This window comes from Cottoperca gobio, chromosome 22 (assembly GCF_900634415.1).
Source record: "Cottoperca gobio chromosome 22, fCotGob3.1, whole genome shotgun sequence".
Taxonomy (NCBI): Eukaryota; Metazoa; Chordata; class Actinopteri; order Perciformes; family Bovichtidae; genus Cottoperca; species Cottoperca gobio.
The window spans coordinates 15,726,254-15,745,528 of NC_041376.1; the positions used below are offsets into that span (position 1 = coordinate 15,726,254).

A 19,275-nucleotide genomic window follows, 5' to 3' on the forward strand; every position below is an offset into this window, starting at 1 on the left:
CAACCGTCTGGTTAGTTTGTTTTCAGATTGTGCTACTTTGAGACTATTAGCTGTGATACCTTCATTTACGCTTTTGTAAGTTGCTTTGGAGAAATGAGAAGGAAGACGGAGAAGGAACACTTGGGCAGGAAACAGTCGGATTCTTCGTTATTGTGGGGCTTTTTCAAGCCATTGGTAAGCCAAGGGTAAGCAACAGCCAAGATAAATGAACACAGACAGGCAACATATAGGGACACAATTTCACCCTGAAGCCACCAATGTGTTAATAAAAAGCCAACAGAAGGCAGTGTAAGGCGCGCAGAAGGACAAGGAATTGAGAGTTAAATGAAAGCTGAATAACATCAGGGTTGAAGACAGAAAAACAAACAAAGGATTAGGAAGAAGAACATTCAGAGGTGTTGCAGGAAAAAAACCTATAGATAATGTACAACTTGATATAGAGCGAGGGCGGAAAGTAGGCCAGATAGAAGTAATTCCATGGAGGCGTGGAGAAGTGTGGGGGGGCGGAGGAAGAAGAGGACGAGGAGGAGGACGAGGAGGAGGGGGAGGAGGAGGAGGGGATGTTCTCCTGAGATTGTAATGCTGGAAACCTCTGATGCTCAGCAGGGGGTATAAGCAGGTGGGTGGGAATCTTCGTTTGGAGACGCAGTGTGGGTGGTAATAGGGTGGGAGGGGGGTTGGAGGTGGGTGATTGCGGATCGCAGATTCGCCGAGGGAGACAGGAGGCGGGCACGACCTTTGGTATCAGAGAGTCATATTGGGGTCACTGGAGCATTAGGGAGTGGATTTGAGCTCTGTGCTCTCTGACCACCCCTCCCCGGGCTGAGATTTCTCTTTAATTCACCTTCTCCACAGAGGATGCTGAGGTGCTGAGGTGACATTTCATAATTTCCTGAGCTGATGCAGAGCTAGTACAGCTTCTTAAATAAAGAGAAGATAAAAAACTGTAAATACTGCATATAATGTAAGTTTTAGCATATGCACATAATACAGAGAAAACAAACATACTGTACAAAACAACAAATAAAAAAAAGTGTCATCACCATTGAGATGAGACATACTGAGTAAAAATGGTCCCTGATTGCATGTTTGCAGTGACATCACGAGGCAAGAGATGACTCAGTTACAGTGAGGAATATGTTTATGATGTGTAAACAATGATCAATTCACCAGCGTCAGAGGCATTCTGTGGCATTAGTCACTGCATATGGTCCCACACCTAGGCATGATATGATGAAGGAAGACTTAATAGACTGAATGTATGTAATCATCAATCGGATGTGTGCGCACTGAGGTGTCGCTGATAAATTCTCACCTTTTAGGATTACTAGCTTAGCATGGCAGTGCTGTATAACAGTAAAATTGAAATGGGAAGTGGAAAAAAACACGGAGGAGAAGGCAGAAAGACGGGAGCTGTCGTAAAGCAGAGACAAAGTGAAAGAATTAAAGGTCAAGGAGCTCACGCTTTCTGTTGTTGCAAACCACCTCATGTTGCGGCCGGGATCTGGTGCCACTGTTCATGTGTCACAACGAGGAATGATGGAGAACGCCTGACTCTTCCACCTCGGGGGCACGACCTTTCTGACAACCCGTCTGTCAACGCAGCACCAGGGTTGTTGCCGCAAGTGATGGGTCAGTGGATGGAAGTGCACCCTCAGAGGTGAGGATGTACAACACAAAAAGCTCCTGCCACTGTATCCAAACAAATATCACAACCCTCCGATCTTTTTCACTTTACTTCATATACACGTTTAGCATATAAACGTTACATGTGCTAAATGCAAACAAATAAATCTTGTAAAACATTAATAGAATGATTTATCTGCACACATGCATAGCTATTAATCTTAATTACACCTTAAGTAGAAGTGGACGTAGCCGCCTTGAAGTCAACAACCGGTTTGACGAAAGCTTTGAAGCTTCAAGTTTGGCATTTTGCCATCACCATCTTGATTTTTTGGAACCAGAGGTGATATGAAAAGGGTGGAGCAAAGTACAACCCAACGCTGATAAAAGACATGAACTGAAAACACACTGTGAAGACATTGAAGTTCTAATTCGACAACAAGGTAGCCACGCCCTAATGTCACAAGATCTTGCAAAAATTGCAGGTCAGAGATCACATGAAAATCCATCTTGACAGCCTCTAAGCCAGACCAATCAGCACCCTTTGAGGAGACACTGGCAGCCACGGGCGTGGTTCAGGTGTGTGTGAAAACACAGAGCGGCGGCTGTTTGTTTAAAAACAACAACAGTAAAATAGCATCAGTTATATCAGAACTGGAGAGTATTTCTTCATTGGCAGAAGAGCAAAAAACGGCAACGAAGGCTTTTTCCGATGGAATATCGAGACATTTTCGCTCTTCTCCCGACTTCAGCAAGAGTTTGATTGTCCATCCAATCACTAGCCAAGTATTTTCTGAAAGTTTTCAAAAATGTTCAAAGACGGCTTCTCAGATGGTTCTGTGTAACAAACTATCTGGCGCGTCAGGTTAGGAAACGCACAGGTGTAACAAAAAATTAGCTTGTGCTACCCGGACATTCCAGTTAAGGCTAGAAACATGCTTGTATTGTTAATGTTGACATGTGCGTACGAGGACCCACTGCCCTGCCCTGGCAGGTGCAACAAAACAGGAGAGTGTGGGAGATGTGTATCAAGCAGAGCCTGCACAAGTCTTCCCAATTCCTCTTGCTATGGTATAAGTGATATACTGCTGTATTTTAGTATAATGTACCCTGTCAATGTTTGCTTATTATTAGTGCATATGTTTTAAATATGCAAATATAAAATAGTTAACTGGTTCAATACAAAAAAATTATATTATTTTATATGTTATATATTGTACAAGGTCCTTTACAAATTAAAATAAATAGATACAAATACATAACTGAGGTTTGCCTTAAGATATTGACACAGGCACCTTTTCAGAAACTAAAAACAAGTTGAGACGGCAGCATATGCTACTGGAGTTCAACAGTGATGGTGATGTCATAACACAAAGGTCAAGTTCAAATATTTACATTTGGCTCTATGGGTGTTTCAGGGTGTGGGCATCATTAACCACAAATTGATATTTACTGGAGCATGGATAAAGTACTTACTGGTTTCCACAGGCTTTCTATGTTTAGGGTTTAGATGAAGGTTACAGTATATCCAGCTGTCTACATGTCCAGTCATACCTATTTTCAGGCGATTTTCTGATGTCCTCACACTCTTAGTGACTTTTGCACAACGCCAGTAAGGTCGGTATGATTAATCAGTACAGTGTGGTTTACTGTATGCTATTACAGAACAGTAACACAAGAGCAGGGCTGAAACAAATTCTTATTTAGACTTTTTATCTAAAATTCACTACAAACCATTTTTCACTATAACCAGGACATTTCCAGAAAACAACACTTATCTCTCATTATGTTTTCTTAGGCCCGATCCCAACGTAAACCCAACACACTGAACTCTCAGACTTCATCAGTTAAAGTGCCTCAGTGCAATTGTTCATAATACTGTCTGGGACAACAAATCACGTTACCATGGCCACATAAAATGCAAGGCTCATATTTCATTATATGGTTTACTACATTTCTGAACATAATAATACTGTGTCATGATTCGGTGTCATCTATTTTGACCAAACATTACCAGCACTACAATGACACCTACATCCCTCATAGAATAAAGAACCAGAAGCAGTGCATCCTAACATGTACCTGCAGCTGAAAATCTCCTGCTCACTCAGGTGCATTCCCAAAGATTCATTATTTAATTTACTTTTAATCTTAATTTATCTGAATAGTTACCAAAAATGTACATGACACAACTCATAATAGCAGAGGTGTGGACTCGACACATTTGACAAAATAAAAAAGACCTGTATCTCCACTTGGAGTTTAACACCAATGACTTGTAACTTCATCTGGACTTAAGCCTTTTGACTTAATATTTGACACCTTCAGTGAGACAAAAGATTAAAATATATTATTTAAAAGAAATGTGCCATGAATCAATTTATGAATCAACTAGCGTTGAGACTACTCATTCACTGCAAGTCAACACTTTCTTCCCTCAATCCACTTTGTTTGAACTAATCTGACGGCACCAATCAAGTTGCAGGAGAGATCCACGAAGAACTAACATTACGTTACTTAGCGCCAGTTAGATGATTTAGTTATCATACAAAAACTATGCGATAGTCAACATAAAAACAATTGCAGTGTGCAAAATGTGCAGGTCAATAAAAGGCATTTCATTAAGTGAAAAGCACAGCATGACTTGTTTACTATCATACTGTACTCAAAGTTTAGGACTTGGGACTTTTTGGAATTTCGTCAAATAACAACATTTTTGTACACAGCTCACAGGTCACAGATCGCTCTAGCACATCATACATGTCAGATGAAACAGGGATCTGCTTTGAGGTGATTCAATTAAGTGTAGGTCCTGGAACCTTAAGAGTTAAGTCATATATTTGTAGCTTGAGTGCTTTCACTACAACAGGTGCTTTTTAGGGAGGCCAGTCACATGAACTACTGATTAAAAACATTATACTGTGTGCATCTGTGACAGTTTCCTCCAAAGATTGTTTGTTTACACGCTAGTACACAGGTGTTCTTTGATTTCACTGCTATGGCCACTGATCTGAACTTTCTTCGTGGAAGTCGGAAACATAAATTAGATGAAAGCATGTTACTATTAACAGGAGCATCTTGATCCAGACTCCCTTTAACTTTGTGTGACATTTCCTCTGAAGGCTGACATCTGTGGAGTACCAGATGTTAAACCACCTGGCAGTAATCACAGCAGGGTTCTCAAATCCATAGAGCTTGTGAACAAGACAAATCAGATACAAAGTTCTGGACCTCCAACAAGGAGGCTCATTGACTAAAAATAAAAGACTTCAATCAATAAACCACATGTACATTCAGTCTCAATGTCCTGCTTTCTAATCATGGCAAGCACATTTAAGACTGCTTCAATGTGGACTTGTTCTGGACAACTTTTATAAAACGAAACAAATCAGCAAATACCTTGTTTACAAGGACACATTTTGTAGGAATTCTTGAAGTCACCTTAATGTCAATAGAGAATCTCTTTCAACTTCAAAATTGCGTGTGAAACTACTAACTGGGGAATTGGTAAATGCTCAAATGATGTACTAACCTAATGACTGTGTTAAAAGTTATTCTTCTTAATTTTGCGGGTAACAATTAGCTGTTTAGCTAAACCCGCCACAATTAGAATGTTTTTTATTTCAATGATAACCAATATGCACTGTCCCTTTTACATAAACAAACAAAAAGCCACATCCACAATATTATTCCATTACACACTTTGTTGAATACTCTATTCTGATTGGTCAATTGCGGCATTATACGGTCTGTTGTTTCTTTATAGCAGACAGCTGCTATGAATAACGGACAGTTGCATCTCTGAACACAGTGAGCAATACAATAATTTTTAAATCAAGAAAATCAATCCTAAAACAATATTTTGTGATTTCTTTCTTTAGTAAGTAGCCGTGTAATAAGTAATAATGTACAGCGAGCGGATCATTATAGCGAAATGAACCCTGACTGGGTGAGCAGAATCCCCCCCAGAAGGGGTAATAATGACCCACTCACTGTACATTATCCCTTATACAGCCATGTAGCAGCAGTAGGAAATGCTCAGTTTGGATTAGCAGTAATAAAGCTTGAATACCTGCAGGAGAGTCAACAGGTAACAGTGAGGCTGACATCGAAACAAAACAGGGTTTCAATTCATGAAAGTCTTTATAATATTTAACAGGGAATTTCCAATGGATGGATAATGTATTTCCTATGTATTATTATTATTTATTTTTTTACAAAATAAATATAATATTTACGATAAATACACACTACAGCCAGTAGTAGTGTTTCTATAGTGTTTATACAGATCTTTTTATTAGCCTAAATCAGAGTGGATCTGGTCTTCTACTTCTAAAGTCAACGCAAAGACTGATGTAACACTTACGCTAGATAATAACCCACAACCCACTGACCCACTGTAACCTTCTCTTTTGCAACTGCATCCAACATCTTGCAACAGAGGAGTTTCAGTTTGCTGTGCCAGCAAACTCAGGAGAAGGGTGTGCATTTCCTGCCTTCAGTTTGGACTCAAAGCCATCAAGGAGCAGATATTTTCCATATTTGGTATCATTTGATAATGTTACTGATTGGAAACAACTAATGACACGATAATTAATCAGAATATTTTTGTAGTTATAACATAAAGATCCAAAGATAAAATAATATCTTGAGAATAAAAGAATATATTTGAACAATTTCTAGTCCCTTATTGCTTATTTTTGCTTTAGAGCCGTTACGCCTGACATTTAAAATCTTCTTCAAGAGCATACCAAGCTATAATACATCCACCATTTAAAAGCCACATAATTGTTTATCTGCGTGGAAGCATTGGCTGGCCTTTTCAGATTTCAGTGGTACACTGCATTAGTGAAGCCCAAACTGGCAATTACTTGACGATGTCTTTTGGGCAACTTGCTTTCCTACTAAATGCCATGTCTCAGTGCTATACAGATATGCCATCACTCAGCAACAGGACTTTCAAAAAGCACTATGAAAACAAAATGAATGCCTCTTGATATGCTTTGTTTTACCCTGAATTTATTCAAAACATAGCTGTAGATCTTCTTTGCACTTTCAGTGCTTGAAGTAGTAAATGTACATTTCAAATGAGCTATTAAAACATACAGTATGCAAAGAGACTCCTATGACACTGCAGAGAGCATACTGTCTCTGGCAAAAGTGCTTTTATCTTCACACACCACCACAAATAAGAGGACAGAACATCTACTGACAACCTTTACTGTATCATATTAATTTATGTGGACATTTATATTTTCATACTAAAATGAAAAATGTTCTACCCATATCTATAAATGATCAATTACTGTAGTTAATCATATAATGAGTTCAATGTTTCCACAGAAATAAAAGATTTAACTCTTTTTTTTTTGCATCCCAAACAGCTATAGCACAACAGTAAACATTTGGTAAACCTTTATGACACCTCAGGGACTAAATCATTTTCCTTGTGTCATTAACTACTAGAATGTACAAGTACAAGTACAGATACAGCAGGAACACCATTTTGCAGAGCATCAGTAGAGGCTGTGCAAAAAAGAAAGGGATGAGACCGAAGAGGCAGAGCTGAGGCAACGAGCAGAACACTCTAGGCATTATGGGAGTAACCTGCAATTATTTTATAGCTCTTAAGATTCCTGAGCTCTTAGTCAGTGTTTACCGTGCAAGGGCACGGCAAGGCCACAAATTACAACCACTTGCTTTGGCACAAAATGCTCAACAGTCACGCACAGGCCCAGAGCTTTCTCCAAAAGTAGCAGACAGGCCGAGAATAGAAAGACAAATAGATAATGGACGGAAGGTGGCCATTAGATAATGTTTTTGTTTTTCCAGAATTGGTAACACTACAGTCTGTTTGGACTGCATAATCCAGAAACAGCTAATTCAATTCACATCACTCAACTGAGTGACAACAGTTCTTTTAAGCTGTTGTAAAGTCATGTGGTCAAAACCACAACCAGCAGGTGAAACCAACAGAAGAGTAAGAGAGTCAAAGTGCAAAGCAGACACAAGTGCCATTGAATCCCCTACGCTGATCATGGCCGACTGAGGGTCATTTTAATCATAGCCTTAAGAATGGGCACTGTCGTGGGTTCATGCATGCATGCATGCATGCATGCGTGCGTGTGTGTGTGTGTGTGTGTGTGTGTGTGTGTGTGTAGTGGCCACAGCATTGTTTTCCAGGTCTGCGGAGAGAATTGCGAAAGACTCATCATGTGACGCAGTGGGCTATCTTCAGCCACGACTTCTCCAAAAGCTCAACTGCCTCGCAGTGGAGGACATACACTGGACAGAAAAACCGCAACAACAAAAAGCCTCATGAGCGGTTGAGAAAGGAGTGACAATTATGTGGTAACCGGAAAGGTAAGGTAACCGCAGCTGCTGCAAACAGCTTGCTTATCTCTTGGAAAGCTGTGGTCGCCACCAAGTCCTCAAGGAAAAAAAAGAAAAAGAAGACAAACACAGCAACAAGGTGCTCCGTCGCGGGTGGTGATTCCGTGGTGTAGGCCGAAGTGGCTTTGTGTCACTCTGCAGCTCTCTTAATCTGGGTTTAGTGTTTTTAAATTAGCAGTCATTTGCTAAGCTTTATAAGACTGGTAAGACATGGTTAATTGTGATATGGGCACAATCTGTAGATGTCATGTTCAAGTAATTCTGATAGAATTTTACTTAACTTAGCTATAAACAAGTTCTAGAAACTTAATGCAGAGGAGTGTCATAAAAGTCAGAGAGTGAAGCATAATTCATGAAAGTCCCATATTGGGAAAACAGCATTTTACAGTTTGCCGTCTTTGCCAAAATATTTGATTAAAAGTTATTTGTTGTGAAATAAGAAACATATAGTGCAAATATCCCAAAGATTTAATATCCATTACCATTGATGTATTAGGAGAACTTGATAAGATTAAAGAAAATCAATTAAGCTATTAGATGATTGACAACAAATGTAAATAATAGATTAATAATTTAAGTCATTTATTAGGCAAACATGCACAACACCCTTTGGTTCCAGCTTCTCAAATTTGAGGTTATGCTGGGTTTTATTTTTTGGCTCCCAAGAGTCATTTTCCATTTATTTATTATTTTCCATCAGTTTATTTTGTATTGGTTCTTTTTGGAACCAATTCTAACTGTGGGCACCACAAAGCCCAACACTGTTCTTTGGAGCTTGGTCAAGAGTCTGGTCCATTCATGAATGTTATTGAAAGTTATTGAATGTCCTTTCTGCGCAGAAATCTATCCTATAGGAATACATAGAGGTGAAGAGTGGGATGGTAAAATCTATTGATTAGAGTAAACAACACCTACTTAATCAGCCCCCTGAATGAATCAAAAGCTGACCTCGTGCTACACGTGGCGCTTCCTGTTCCCTTCATAACCCATCTAACACTAAAACGATAAGAACAATCTTAAAGAGAGTATAGGTTCTGGAAATGTTGAGTGATGGTGTCAAAACTGGATTTATGTAGAGAAACACCACAGCGTAAACAGGCGGCAGCTTTTATCAAATTATAATAAATGACATTCTTGCTTTTATGGCTGACATTCATTGTTTCTATATCAAATTGGCAGTGCAGATTCCGATTCTCAAGAGAATCAAGTGTAAAGTACGCAGAAGTTGTTTTTTGAAGATTCATCTGATCATTTTGTAATACTACTTGGGAAAAATGTACTTTGTTTAGCACATAAATACAATAGAACATAAATACAGGACTGTAGTTACATTAATAGGAAATAAATCCCAGGTCTGACCACGGTTGAATTATTACACACAAGTAAACAGTCTGCTTGTTGTCATGTGCCTCGACAATGGTGACAAATCTAATGCCAAGAGTCCTCTGCATATAAGAAGAGATTGCGACGTGCTTGCCCCCGCACACGGGGGGGGGGGGGGGGGGGGGGGGGGGTAATGTGCGCTCTCGCCCTCCTGCTCCTGAGGTAGAAGACAGTGCCATTGTTAAACACAGCCTCGAGGAGTGTCAGGAAGTAGGTTGTAATAGGAGCAGAAAAAATTATTGAAATGAGAAAAGTCAGGACCCACATGGCCTCCACTTTAGTTTGAATAGTATATAATTACAATCACGATCTCAAATCGCTGCAGCATGAATCTAGTGTTGATTTCACACTGTTTTACTTCTATTACTGTTGAGCTTTTAAATATATTTTTATTATCTTGCGTACATTGGTCTTAAAATGTCACATTGTTTTTGACTTTTGTGTTTTCACGGTCGACACTTTTTTTCTGTTAAGGTGTTTCATAAATAAATAAGTGCTATATGAATACAGTTTGATTGACAGATTGATTGATTGATGTGGATATTTATCCCCCCCACTGATTTAACCATCATTTGAGAATTCATCGTAAATTCATCACATATCAAAACAAATAGTTTGGGAATGCATATTTGCTTAAGGCTAATTCAAGAGTTGATATTTGTATGAAATAATAAAAAACAAGACAGGAAATGTAGAGGAAGTACAGAAATAATTTGAGTCAGTGACGCTGGCACCACAAATGAAAAGACAGACCGAGAGCCCAGGGCTCTGCTTCACCCTGAACCTCCCCTGTCAGTTACTGGATGTGGAGCTCTGAAGGTTAAAGTGTGTGTGTGTGTGTGTGTGTGTGTGTGTGTGTGTGTGTGTGTGTGTGTGTGTGTGTGTGTGTGTGTGTGTGTGTGTGTGTATCTGTCTGTGTGTGTGTGTTTGTGTTTGTGTTTATGTAGACGGGGGGAGGGGGTGAGGATGCAGGACCAAAAATAATTAGAGTAAAAATAATTAGATGTAAGTGCTCTTGTTGAAGCGTGCACAGCTTGTACAGACACAATGTAGATACAGGAATGCCCAGACCTGGAGGAGTGGGATGCTGGCTGCTGGGCATTGGAGACGGTAATAAAATGTAAAATACAAATCTGGTCTTAAAATAGGGCTGTGCGATATGGAGAAAAATCAATTTATTTTACCAAAAATATCGATATTGTGACAATATTGTAGGGTTGACTATTGGTGCTTTCACAAAGTATTCACACAATATTTTTGATTAATAATCATCAGTAATGTGGATATAATGACTAAGTGAAGCAAAGGTAAATAATGCAACAGCTGGAACAGTTTCTTAAATTACAAAAAAAACATCACTTTACTGTAATGCAGCCTTTAAAACCAGGGAAAGACGACAGTTATGCCATATGACGATATCTTAAAGCAACAGTTAGACATTTAGGAAAAGACATAATGCTAAAAGGTTATAAAAATAGTTGTGTGGTTATCTCACACAATGACACCGAACAAAGCAGATATCAGTTTGTTCACCTGAAACATCCTATTAGATCAATGGCAGCAGCTTGAGGCCTCTGCGCATGCGCGTGTGCCATCCATACATACATACATATACACACACACACACACACACACACACACACACACACACACACACACACACACACACACACACACACACACACACACACACACAGCAATTGCTTTGGAGCTGGTGACATGGGCCAGTGCTTGTGGGGGAAACAAAGCTCAAGTGAAGCGAGAGCAGAGGGCTCAGTCACGAATGTGGCGTCACTCCATGCTGATCAGTGTGGACATTTAGAGGCAAGCCGCCGCTGCACATGTACATACTCTACAGAGCGAGGACAGACAGACAGCCTAGTGAGATGCAAAAGGGACATATTTTAAAGAAAAGGTCACATCTGTAATGAGACAATTTATTTGCTCTTCTCTGTGTTAAGGAAAATCCTGGAGTACCATGAAGCAAGAGCAGAATATCCTGAATATCTAATATGTTTCCTTTGTCTCAAAAGAAACTAAAAGGGACTAACCTTTTTCACCACTGTCCTGGAAAACCATCCTGAAGTGTAAAACGTCAAAAAATGTTATCCTTTTACTTTGTTATTGGCTTCTATAGTTATTTGCTTAAAAACCCACAGTTTAAATTATTAAGAAAGAAATCATTGTATTTTTATTTAAATATTTGCTTTGATTAAAAATTTGGCATTAGTCATTTTAATGATGTATTATAAGCTGCTTAGCTAGTGTTAGGAAGTTAAACAGGTCATTAATTAATTGAAGCCTTGATTCATGAATTTGAATTTCAGTATCCGAGTTATTCGAGGAATTGATTCAGCCTAAAATGTATAAAGTGTTGGAAGTTTTTTTTAGCCTGTCAAATATAGAGCTTTTCTCTGTTTTATACTATATTAAATTGCATATCGTTGGGTCTTGAATTAATAAAACAAGACATTTAAAGACATCACCTTGGACTTTCAGAAACTGGGATGGACATTTTTCTAAATATTTTCTGACATTTTACAAACCAAACGATGAAATGATTCATCTAGAAAAGAATCTGCAGATTAATTGATAATGTGAATAATCGTTAGTTGCAGCGCTGCTTATAACAAGAATGAATGTATGAAGTAGACCAAAACAAACGAGACGCATTGTACTGCAACCACGTTAAAGAGCGAAGCGATATGAACAAATATCCTATACAGTGGGAGGTCAAAGGCCAATGCTAAATGACAGGGTACGAGTGAAAGCAACTTCAAACGAGTGACAACCAAGAGGTCAAGGTACGATCAAAGGATGAGACACTATAACGGTGCCCAAGAGGACGACATGCCCTTTAAAATAGGAAGAAAACTGCCAACATCCATCTGTGTGCATTTCACTGTCTTCCTTTATCTCCGCTTCCAATGTCCTTCCCACTCTTTCGTTTTGACTATGAAGGGCTGCCCCCTTTAAATAAATAAATAAATAAATAAACGTGCATTCCTCCCCCCTCCCTGAGGCTGGGCAGTGCATGCAGGAAGGTAAACATGTCCACTGTGGTGAGCTCAGACCACGCGGATGCTTCGCTCCAGGTAACAGTCGTCCTCCACAGCTCTGCGCCCACCAGCAACATCTCGGCATTCACGAGCAGTGCGGAGTAGCCTATGTCTGAACAGATTTCCGCTTCAGTGCCAAGCCTTCCCTCCTCAAGCAAGGACATCCGTGGATTTGATGAGGAGGTCGATTCAAATCAGGGCCAACAGACTGACCTCTACCTATAGTACCTGGCTAATGGCTTGTATTCTGTCTGAAAGCATCACCTTTTTGATTTTGTGTGTTGACTGTTTTGCATAGAAAGACCTGCTATTAAACAGGTAATAACTCATTTTGAGGACCTAGTGGGCGTTCAGACTGAAAACAGTCCTATGTTAAAACAATGCAAGGGGCTGCTAGCAGTGAGATGATAAAATATGATCGAGGACGGTCAATTTAAATTACAGCCATCAAAACACTGCACAGTGGTTTATAATATCAGACAGGACATGGTCTTTTCTTTTTCTTTTTGTCTTACACGGGTGCACATAACTTGGTAGAGCAAATATGTTGTGTACAGCACATTACCACCAATAAAACTGGTAAATAATTTGGGTAAAAAATGTTGGTCCGGTAGCAGTGGCCAAAGTACCGAGAACGAAGAAGTGGTGCATAAAAAACATAAAAAAGTGCATGTCATTTTAAACATTGAGCCCACAACTGTCTGTTCAGTATAAATGAAAAGAAATGTATACTGCATTTGCACCTCACACTGAAGCGTAACTCCCAAACCCGGGGATGAAGCAAACTGTGACTTCTGTGCACTGTTACACCCCTAACGTCCAGCCTAATTGCCTCATTTTTGTTTCTAATAATCTCTGTTTAATTATACACAAGCCTATAGTTAACTTATGTTTCTTTTTCCCATTACAACCTTCTTTGTGGCTCTAGTAAATCCAATTTGCGCTGTGTTTACACCTGGTCTTAAGAGGCGAATAATTTCCCCCACAAAATTGATAGTGGAAAAAGACTTCAGCAAATCCAGCAGAATACATAATCGACCGATATTAATATTTTACCATCTTATTATTTGTGCAAGCCTCACTTAAATACACTTGCAATAAGGAGAGAATCGCACCTTGCAGAAACAAAAAAAACAAAAAAAACACGGAAACTGCGTGCGTCTGTTTGATAAATACAACACGTGTTTGAGGCAGAACGCATCAAAACTGCAATACAAATCTAGCCCTCTCCTTGTCAGATGTTTTCTATCTTATACTGTTCTGTCACACATATCCGTATGGCAGAAACGTATGCCGGCGCATACGAAATATCGGAAATACGTTGATATAAATTAAGGGTAAGTTGTAATTGTTCGAAGGACGCAGACGATACACCGAACACGTCCAAATACGTCCACATTTTCCACAGCGGTGTTGTAGCTGACGTATACATAACAAATTATTATACGTATGTCTAACCTATTGATAGCTTATCACTTACTTATATAAAACGTATCAGAGCGTCTGGCCAACGGAGCTGGAAAAGTGCCATTTGGTTGACGTCATGCTGATGCTGGAGAACGGCTAGAATGTACTCTTGTCGCAGCCTCTCAGCATCCTCCATGCCCTCTGATGCTGTGTTGATGTATTCATCAAGACGTGCTGTGAAGAAGTGAGGAGGAGCTACTCACAGGGACCCTATATACTATATTCAAACCCCAATAACGTAGTCACATACTGTATTCACGTAGGTATTCACGTACGTATTCAGTATTCACGTATGTCTAACGTAACGTAACTTATGTGTAACGTCTGCATAACTTATGAAGCACACGTTGGGTACGTCCGTAAATTTTTAACATGCTCAAAACATTTTCAGACTCAACGTTCAACAACGTACCCCAGCAGTAACACAGCGTGCTCTTAACGAATACTACTTATGCCTTACCTTATATCAACGTGCACCAGCGTATTGCCGATATTTTGTATACGCCATATTTTTGTATAATGTTATGCATTTGTTGGGCATTCGTCTGATACATTTTGTATAAGTAAGTGATACGCTATCAATAGGTTAGACATGCTGATCTGTATACGTTCACTTTTCCGATCCGATGAAAAGTTGGACGTATTTGGACTCTGACAAATTGTGAGCTATTTTTCGTATATGTTTCCGCCATACGGATATGTGTGACAGGGCCTTTAGGGGGGTAGTGGCTTTTGAGAACAGTACATCAACTTCAGCAAAGAGCCAAAATACCTTCAAGTTAATCAACTCAGATAGATTTGTTCTTGGTTGGTTGTAACATTGACCCCCAGGCCGAGGATAACTGCTGAGGCAGGGCATGTGCACAGCATTTATACACACAATTCCATGTGTAATTTAAACTAACTTTACAGTGAATATATAGGGTATACATGCATGTCTGTTCAATCTGGAAGAACTGTAGGAGTGCATTAATTGCACTTCAACAGCGCTACAACTGTATGTGTGGAATTATTTGCAGTGCAGAAATGTGCAATGCACAAAAGAAATAGACCTCTGACGGCATTCTCACTGACGGAACTAATTGCATGACAACTGTCAGGCTGAGAATTCAGGTCACTGGTTTGGTGTACAGTACATTTGTGTTCTTAGAGTCCAGCCTATATGCTGCATAATCCCGTTCCTCTGTAATGCGTAGGAGGACAAGGTGTGGGCTGATGTTCATTACTTTCCTCTCTGCGAGTCGATACTCTTTCTTAGTCTTCAAGCGCACCCATGGTGATACTATGTATACCCAAGCTGCCAAATACAGCATAATACTGTGAGTGTGTGTCTATATGTGAAGCAAAGAACATGATATGATTAGGGTGACAGAAATGTACATCCATATCCAAGACTTCGTCGCTAATAAAATCACTAAATATTACAGAGAGTTCTGCTTTGACAACATTGTGTCAATGGCTACACTGCTACCACCACCCACTGGTAAAAGGTGTCAGTGTGTCTGCCTTGTTTTTCAAAGCCTTTGCATAGAAACCTCCAGCAAGTGACAGCATGCATGTTTGAAAAAAAATAAAAATAAAGAAATGTCACCAATAGAGTTTCCCCTCAGGGCTGAGTGTAGAAACTTTCCTAGCCTCAAAACATACAGGTGAAAAAATAAATAAAAATTCTATCATGACCAGCTGTGAAATATAACTTTTGGATGAGTCCACTCAAAGCCTGCAGAGAAAGGACGACTCTCGGTGCTCCAGGTCTGAGAAACGTGGGGACAGAGGCTGATGTGAGGCTGATGATGGTTGCTGTTTCCCTTATGTTTACCATCATTTTCCCTTCACAAACAGAGGCCAGGCTGGAAAAGGCCAGAGAGCCAGGGCCTCCAGCATGCAGGCAGTCAAAGATGGAGAGGGGGGGAGCGACAGAGAGTGAAAAGAGAACTAGAGATGAGGGAGAGAGTGAGAGAGGGGTAAAGGCCATTGCTGGTGAGAGAGAGAGAGAGAGAGAGAGAGAGAGAGAGAGAGAGAGAGAGAGAGAGAGAGAGAGAGAGAGAGAGAGAGAGAGAGAGAGAGAGAGAGAGAGAGAGAGAGAGAGAGAGAGAGAGAGAGAGTGTTCGGGCTAAGCTGCCTCCAGACACCACGCGGCTCAGAGCAGATCTAGAGTGACGGCTTGCTGATTAGTCAACTCACAGCCCCCAAGATCGGAGTCTGCATACACACACACACACATGCATACAAAATTGCATTGCAGTTCATATAAATAAATCATGTCATTATCATTGCACACATATAAACAAAACATATGGACACATACATGTAAACAAATGAAAAACAAAAAGTACAGAGCGTAAGCAATAGGGACACTCACATTATATCTAAAGGATATTTATATCTCTAGACTGAGCGCTGTCCGCAGGTCTGTATACGTGTCTGTGTACGTAATGTGTAGTAGGTGTGTACCTTGAACACGAGTCAAAATGTGTTTGGGGTTTGATGGTTAATTACCTTAAGGAGATAGACAGGGATGTTGCTGAAGTCCACAGGGAGCTTTAGAAGGAAACGGGCTGAAAACTCTCCCGTCTGGAGAACAAGAAACAGAGGTAAAGAACTTTACAAACTGTACAACACACAGTACCAAAAAAGGGATGTATGTAAATATATAAAATTGTACAATTTGCAGATAGAATCATGATTAACTAGAATTACCGCCACCTGTTTGTATGCCTCCGCCAACCAGTCACATTGCAATTTACATCCATGTCTGTCCAAAATGTCATCACAAGTGGACGTTTGTGCTAAATATAAAGAAATTCCCCAAAGGCGTTCCAGATATGTTGCATTCAAGAGAATGGGATGGATGTGAGGTCACATTGACCTTGACCTTTGACCACCAAATATGTGACACTGCTCCTAATTAATTAAAATATCTTACCTGATATGCTTAATGTCCCACTGTGACATATTGAGCAAACATCGTAATGCTAGAGGCCATTAGTTTGGTTAATTATCGCTGTCATTAGGTTCACTAGCTAAATAAATTTTTTGTCAACATATTTATGTTCAAATTCACATGATTGGAAATAATATGAAACTCTGTATTTTGAAGCGTTATTATAGTTAGAATGATTAAAACAATTTTTTTAATAATATGCAAATGTATGTAGTATGATGTTCCAAACCAAATAGTAATAATAGATTATGTACTGTTCCTGTTATCATCAATGTGACCTCAAGAATGTGTCTTTACACAGACACACAACATGATGGCACAATGATCTGAGGGGCAGCATGTTGTGACGGGACACAAATGGTCCAAATCAAAACCACATGATTCTGACTCGTCTGACACTAGTTATTTTGTAAAAATCAAACTGGAACCCTTATTAGATGCCATTTTCTATGGAAATGTCTTATGAGGGCTGTATACAAAATTAGGTGCACTTTTGAATAAGGACTGGATCCTATATATAGTATTTATTTTAATATTGGCATGGTAGGAAAAGTCAAACCCTTGCTCATATCATTCCATCTCAACCTTTAACAATTACAAGTATTTATGTTCTCAACTCTAGACTGACCAAGCTATAGGAATAACACGTGAACAGTGAAACTGTCCTTTAAGTATTATGTAAAACCAACCGTTTTGTAAAATGTAGTACATGACAAACAAAAAGTCATTAAACAGTTGCATACCCAGCTGTTCTTGCGGCCGGCATAAATCTCCATGTTGTGGCCGTAGTTGGGATCCTCCAGCAGACTATCGTACTCAAAGAGCAGCCTGGAGCTTTCGCGCAGACGCAGGCATTGGTAGTGATGGTACTGCTGGATGAGCTCCTTCACCAGCTGGAGCAAACACTCTGGGTCCCCAGCATCCCACTGGACTAAGTGCTGAGGTAGACACCAGAGAAGAGGCATAAGGACAGACATAAGACATGCCATTCATCTTTTTTTTTTTTTTAAACAAGTTAACAACATGTTAGGATGCAAAATCAATACACCATTATCATAATAACCGTAAGCAAATGAAACTGAAAGGATTAACAGCATTATTTGGCATCCATTCCTTTTTTATGTTGTGGCAGATTTGGCAAGAAATCGTCTAAACTGAATTTAAGCGCATGTTTTTGTGTCTAAGTGACTAATGGGGATAACATTTTCTTTAAATTGGTCCAGTATTGAGCGAGAACACTGCAGACGGCAGACGCTAAACGGGCTGCAATGTAATTGCTCGAGGCAATTCCGCATCGTCAACGTACGTCCACTAAAAGTGCTTGTTTTTGCCGCTGACAGGCTCAGACTGTTTTTGTAAGTGTCTGACAACTTTACGGAAAATAACCTACAGAGAAACGTTTTTTCTTTACCTTATCACTTTATTATGGAGTTAGAGTTAGAGTCATAGAGTGTGTTGAGTTGTACAGAAAAGTGTAGCTTAGTGTTATCTAAATTATTTTTAATTTCATGGCTGAATATTTCGCTGGTTTCAAAAACGTGGATGAACCACAACATCTCAGAACGAAACTTCTCCAAGCGACACTTGGTTATTCACAATAACTTAACAGACCTGATCAAGCGAAAGGTAAAGAAAAATGTTTTATTTCTCTGTAGGGACCTTTCCATAATGGTGTCAGACACTTATACAATACTACTTAACAATCTGAGCCTGTCAGTGGCAAAAACAAGCGCTTTTATTGGTCGAATTTGACAATGCAGAATTGACCTGAGCGGTTACATTGTGCCTTTTTTTTTGCAGTTGCCTGCTGCAGCACTCTTGCTCAATACTGGACCAATTTTAAAAATAGTTGTCTCCATTAGTCACTTAGACACAAAAACATAGGAACATAGGGTCCAGGATGAAGAATACCAAAGTGTTCTTACCCTTTAAGATTTCAATGTCATCAACATCGTGATAAAAACACACTAGTCAAAGGGAACATTTCTAATGTTATTGATGACTACAAATTGTCTTGACCCTGAACTCATTTGTTTCCAATATTAAAAAGGAGGTAGACAGCAATCAAACATGTATTCTGAATTCACTGTAAGAACACATGTGGTTATATAATAACCTATAAAAAGATGATCCCTTTGAAAAACCCATTAAGATTCGGGAATGACAGTTGAGACAACATTGGGTGAACGGTAAGGACTTAATAAACAGTAGTAGTGCAGTGGGTAGAACACGTGCTGCAGTAGCAGTAGGGATAGTTGGGAAGAACATGGTAGAGGAAAAAGGACAGGAAGAAAACAAATGTCCCAGTAACAGCCAAATCCTGACAAATGGTACTTCCCATTACCAGATCAGAAGGAAAGGGTTGTGCTACAGGAAGTCCTGTTTCCAGATTTAGAGTGATAA

The 19,275-nt window shown here is 39.5% G+C and overlaps 1 protein-coding gene across 2 annotated transcripts in view; it reads right to left on the reverse strand.

Moving 5' to 3' along the window:
- Window positions 1-19,275, reverse strand: part of babam2 (BRISC and BRCA1 A complex member 2) — a 76,986-nt gene that overhangs the window by 35,093 nt on the left and 22,618 nt on the right. For both annotated transcript variants that reach the window (XM_029461416.1, XM_029461417.1), the window contains exons 5-6: window positions 17,616-17,810; window positions 16,428-16,502 (exon numbers count right to left, since the gene is read on the reverse strand). In XM_029461416.1, coding sequence (XP_029317276.1) covers window positions 16,428-16,502; window positions 17,616-17,810 — 270 coding nt within the window. The remainder of the gene's footprint in view (window positions 1-16,427; window positions 16,503-17,615; window positions 17,811-19,275) is intronic.